This window comes from Sinohyriopsis cumingii, chromosome 6 (assembly GCF_028554795.1).
Source record: "Sinohyriopsis cumingii isolate HCF-2022 chromosome 6, ASM2855479v2, whole genome shotgun sequence".
Taxonomy (NCBI): domain Eukaryota; kingdom Metazoa; phylum Mollusca; class Bivalvia; order Unionida; family Unionidae; genus Sinohyriopsis; species Sinohyriopsis cumingii.
The window spans coordinates 97,497,481-97,503,480 of record NC_142966.1 but is presented as its reverse complement, the minus strand read 5'-3'; the positions used below and the strand labels follow the sequence as shown (position 1 = coordinate 97,503,480).

At 36.8% G+C, this 6,000-nt stretch overlaps 1 protein-coding gene across 2 annotated transcripts in view; it reads left to right on the top strand.

Moving 5' to 3' along the window:
- Nucleotides 1–6,000, top strand: part of LOC149797512 (uncharacterized) — a 42,700-nt gene continuing 36,700 nt past the window's right edge. The window contains exons 1-3 of one of the 2 annotated variants that reach the window (XM_089962349.1): nt 1–172; nt 4,252–4,361; nt 5,876–5,913. In XM_089962349.1, the coding sequence (XP_089818475.1) occupies nt 4,254–4,361; nt 5,876–5,913 (146 nt within the window). In that variant the 5' untranslated portion in view covers nt 1–172; nt 4,252–4,253. Of the gene's footprint in view, nt 197–4,251; nt 4,362–5,875; nt 5,914–6,000 lie in introns of both variants that reach the window. The other variant, XM_089962350.1, reaches the window with a different exon arrangement.

Sequence of the window (6,000 nt, the reverse complement as noted above, 5' to 3'; positions counted from 1 at the left end):
ACCTGGTTACCGAAAAGCTCACAAAAGCAAATGAAATTAAATCGTGAGGTTACTTTGCCATATACGGTAATACTTAAAACTGAACATGGAAGTAAATCAGAAACGAAACTTGAACGTGAAGGGAACGTACTGAGAATCTAAGTCGGACCTGAAAACAAACAGCTTTTACAAGGTATCTGTCTCAGCATTCAAACCGGTATGGTGTTATCTTAAACGAAAACATTCTTATCGATTGGTCATTTTCGTGTATATCTTTTAACGGCCAGTGCTTAAGCCATACATTTAAAACACGTCGCTGTCAGATTATACTTGCATGTTTGACAAATCCCTTCCTGGTTGGAGATTTCAGGAAGTGTACATTACATTCTGAAAGTCAAGATTAGCTTCTAACCTACGTCTGTAAAACCGTTATGAATTTGGTCTAATTGTCTGCTCACAGTATGTCACCAATATCCTTACTGGTCCGAATACAATCCTCTCTCTCTCTCTCTCTCTCTCTCTCTCTCACCGCTCCGGTGGTCTAGTGGTTAGAGCGTCCGCCTCGGATGCGGGAGGTCATGGGTTTGATCCCCGGCCGAGTCATACCAAAGACTTACAAAAATGGTACTAATAGCTGCTTCGCTTGACGCTCAGCATTAAGAGGTTAGTGTTAGGACTGGTCGGCCCGGTGTCAGGATAATGTGACTGGGTGGGACATCGAGCTGCATGTCCGCGGCATGATACCCCAGTGCTAGACATCACTATAAACTGCCCCATAGCGGACATCGTAGCGATATGACTGAAAAATTGTTAATTGTTACGTTAAAAATCCAAATCCCATCACACAAAACATTTCTCTCTCTCTCTCTCTCTCTCTCTCATAATTTGACTGAAGGGGAGTACTGAAAGTCATCATTGCATTCAATAGCAAAACGGGGAATCGAACACATATAGCATATGAATTTGTCCATTGTTGGTATAAATTAAACAGCTGTATCCGATATCTTCAGAACAGAAGTGAAAGTGAAACTGTGTGTGTATGTATGTGTGAGATTCACTTAAGCAGTCAATTAAACAACTCACAAGAGTGTTGCTAATTTAATGCGACTTCGTAATTATTTGTATGTTTCGTTTTTGCCTTAATCGACTGAGCAGTGAATTGCAAAAACGACGAGAAAAAAGGCGGAGTGAGGGTAATACTACATTGTTATTATTTCTAACATCATTAAACCCTTGCTTAAGATGCACATTAGTCCGCCCGCCTATGTATACATCAGTTAAGTTTGCAATCTGAAACGTTATCGAACGATATGCAACCTTGACACATAATTTGATTCGTGACAAGTACCTGCATTTATATATAGTCGTAGCTTGACCCAAATGTCCTTTGGAACATGTTATCTATGATATTCAACCCTCCAATGTAATAAGCAGTTCTTCAAGCAATCGATTATTGGATATCTAATAACTCGTTCATTATACATGAGTTGGAATTAACCTTCACCCCCATACCTCTAGAAATGAGGCAAATGTAATGTTACAAGAAGAAAAATAATATTTCCTCTCATCAAGTCATCTAAACTAGTTGAATAGGACAATGGTAAGTGGAGTACTTCGGAAAATTACAGTTTCCCAAATATGATCAACACGTTGTCTCTTCACCTGAGCTAAGATGTTGATATTCAGTTCTGCTCAATATAACTAGGAATAGAAAATTCAAGAAAAGTCTGCAAGTCCAATATCAATCACTTTTTAAACTCTAAACTCTCGCCAAATTCAATTATAAGACTGAAATATATCTGCCAGCACCAGTTGTTTGTCCCATCTACTTTTAAGAGATGTTGAAGAAACAGAGGAATAAAAAGCTACAAGACTGTTTTGTTGTGATAATATTCCTATCTTATTAGATGTCATTCAAGCCTTACTCTTCTGTTCAATATCATTCATTACAAATTTGAATAAATGTACAGCTTAGGTAGGTATTTACACAAACAATCTCCTCTAATGTATATTATCAAATCTTCCAATATTCTTGTTTCTCTTCCCTACACGTCTCTCAAATCATCTTTTTCCATACATTTCCACTAAATTTTAAATTATAATCTCTCAGCCGTTTGGTTATGCATCATATTGCTATTTATGGCATGTTAAAGCTTTTAGACCTTTTGATTTAGTGGCTCATCCTCCTTTTGAGTTTGTTAGTTTGCAATGTCGCGTTCTGTATCTAGCTTTGATTGCATTCATGTTAGCTTCCATGCTTTTATTTTTCTTGCTTTCCAAGATTAGTGATGTGACTCAATAGTATGCTTGTATCTACATTTGAAACGTGTGTGTTAGATAATGTTTGTTCCTGTTCAAGTGAACATGGCGTCATAAACATTGGTATACGGTTGATTTGTGGAATATGTGATTTTGTAATGTTTGTACGCACATACGAACTGTGTACTTTGTGATCTATGCTTCATGCTGCACTCTTTAGTTAGTCTTTCGTATCAATTGTCCAGTCAACTCGATCACTTTGTTATCGCATCGCGTACGTCGTTTTAGTTTATTAGTACTATCTTTTACTTTCATTGTTTTGACTATATACGATACATTGCTGGAACTGATCATTTTCACACATTTGGATACAAGAATCTGTATACCAGCATTTTCCGATTCAGAATCACCACATCCGAAACTACAGGATCTACCTGATGATGTCACCTGAATGCCGCCCCCTCCCACCACCACCAGCAAATACCATTCTCCAGCCACTTTAGTTGTATTCAGATCGAAACACATATTTGTGTACTAATTATAAATAGTTTCAAAATTCGTACAGCCATGGAAATCCCTCAGTCTTTCTGATAACGTTACAAAGCATACGTAGTTGAAAACTACAAGACGTAATTGCAACTCGTCTTGGGATCTGGTTATTTAATACACGGAAACGTTCGTGAAATGCTTCAACGGTTCACAAAATTGTTGAATCGCAACATCAATTTCAACCATATTTGATAAGGAAAATTCAAAATATTTTAACATTTATTAATCTCAGATAAAAATTGTTTACCTGAAGTTATCCCTACCTTACCTTACCTGACAGGTATCCCTACCATGTGTTACCTGACAGGTATCACTTTCTTACCTTACATGGTAGGTAGCCCTACCTTACCTTACCTTACCTGTCAGGTATCCCTAAATTATGCTACCTGACAGGAATCCCTTACCTTACCTGACAGGTATCCCTACCTTACCTTACCAAAGATATTGTACCTTACCTGACATGTATCCCTGCCTTACCTGGGCCTCATTGACATCTATTTTATATCAACATCCTAGTGTCAAGTATAGAGAGAATTGTTGTTGGTGTAGGGTTTAACGCCATTTTCAGCACAGGATAAGCTATATCTGGCGACCAGTATAAATGGCGGAGGAAGAACCTGGGAAAACCCCGAAAAGAAACACCGTCCCACGAGAAACTATTGGCAAGCTTTCTTACATTCTCACATTGGCCGAAACCGAGACTCGAAACCACGCAGACAGAAGTGAAATGGCAATTATTCGTAACGGCGAGCGCTTTAGACCACTCGGCTAATCGGGTCCCTCACATGGAGAGTGCATTAATATTTCTAACCTATCGTCCGATCCAGACGTAGGCGAAAATAAATAAATCAATAAATAAAAGTAAAAAATAAATAAATAAATAAATATATACTGAATCTAATTAGCATTATCTCAGACTAACTATAGAATGCCTGAGTTATTTATTTATTTAAAATATAAATTTCGATAAAGATTTTTATGAATTGCTTTATATAATTTAAGATCTAGTGTAGGTAATGATAATTCAAACGTAAGTAAGGGAAATTCGGGCTACTTTATATTTCCAAGAAGGCCATGTTAGACAAACATCATGAGAACTGGTCTTGAAATTAGAATGCATATTAAGTATGGAAAATATAAGATGTGGAAGTAATGGACTCGAACATGTATATGCATTCTTTACAAAGTGTTTTAATGAAAGAATGAGCAACACCGACTTTCATTTTCTATTTATGATATACCAATGCATATATATATATATATATATATATATATATATATATATATATATATATATATATATATATATTCTTGAGTTCTTTGATTTCCTTCTCTACTCTGATATTAAAAATATATAACCAGAGCGAACGTTTATTTTATTCTTTTCACATAGTTGTCGCAAAGTGTATCAACGAACATAAATGACACAATTAAAATACCACATAATATTGTTTCCTTTAACAGCAATGGCCACGATAAAGACTACGAGGATTTCAGTATGGAACTGGATACGTATTCTAATATCGCCTTTGACCTGGCTTATAGATCACTTTCGACGCCGAAACAACGAGAACGTATGAATTGTGTTAATTTACTTCTTATAAATGTAACTCTCAAAGCTTTATTATAATTTTCTGGGTTCATTGTTCTCCAGAACTTTTATTATTAATATTATGCAAAAGACATGTATGTTTTGTGTGAATATTTAATGTACAACTTCAAGAACAGTTATCGTAAAGGAAGCATGCACCCAAAAGCACATGAAAAGATCATTATCATTTACGTACATTTTATATGCAGCTTGATATGTGCGTGAAAATGGGGATGCTGCTATATAATAACAAATATCACGGTAAACTTTATGTAAATTAGATGCCTTTTATATAGTATAAAATATTAGAGATGTCTCCTTTCTCGTTTTCCATCATATAGGTGTGACAGGACTGTATTTTTAATAGACATTGATAAAAGAGCTTTACCACTTCAAGTTGTGAAGATCCTATACTAACGACCCAGTTTTTATTTTCCTATAAATTGTTTATAAAACTAATTTGACAAATACGTGACTAATTTTTAGTTGATCCTTCTTTATTTCTTTTAGATGGAATTATAATAAACATAGTTTGGTAGCTGTAAATCATGTTATTATTAATTTATATATTGCTGTTTCTCTTTTGTACCGCAGCTTTTACAGAATATATGTGTCTCTTATACGTATGCAATAGATGTGAAATCTTTAGCAGTAGTTGTTGTTGTTGTGGGTTTTTTTAACGCCATTTTCCAGCAGACGACTGGTTATTCATGGCGGCCAGTTTTAATGGTGGAGTAAGAACCCGGGAATACTCCGGAAAGAACCACCGACCCAATAGAAACTACTGGCAAGTTTTTTCACATACCAACATCGGCCGAATCCGAGACTCAAACCCACGCAGACAGACGTGAGATGGCGGTGATCCGTAACGGAGAGCGCTTTAGACCACTCGGCTTTCAGCGGTAGTGTGAAGAGCGAAGACAGTATCGACATTTTACGTCAGGCCGTAAATTTATAATCATTTTATGAGATTGTGTGTGCATAACTTTTCCTCTCATACGCCACCTAACCTAAATTACATGTTTATTTAGTAAAAGACGTTTTATTCTAAAAACGGACATCCTTAAGCAGTTAAATGATATCACTTGACTTATAGCCCTAATATGCTTTTGGGTTTGCCATCGTTATTTTCCTCGTCTTGCTCATGACCAATCTCATTGTGGGGGCCCCGATTGTCCGAGTGGTCTAAAGCACTCAACGTCACGGATCACTGCCATCTCACCTCTGTCTACGTGACGTGGGTTCGAGTCGCGGGTTCAGCCTATGCTGGTATGTGAGAAAGCTTGCCAGTAGCTTCTCGTGGGTCGGTGGTTCTTTCCGGGGGGTGGGGGCGGTTTCCGAGTTCGTCCTCCACCCTTAATACTGGCCGCTATGTATAGCCTATCTTGTGCTGAAAAATGGCGTTAAACCCTACAACAATAACAACAACAATCGCATTGTCATTGCTATCACTATATTAGCAGTAGTAGTAAACACAGAATTTCATTATTATTTCAGAGCCAATCGGAAGTATGCGCTAGAAATGAAGCTACTCGGTACGTACTGATGCTCGAATTCGATACATATTACATATTCGAATGCACATGCCTCACATAATAAAAAGTGACCAGAAAAGAAATATA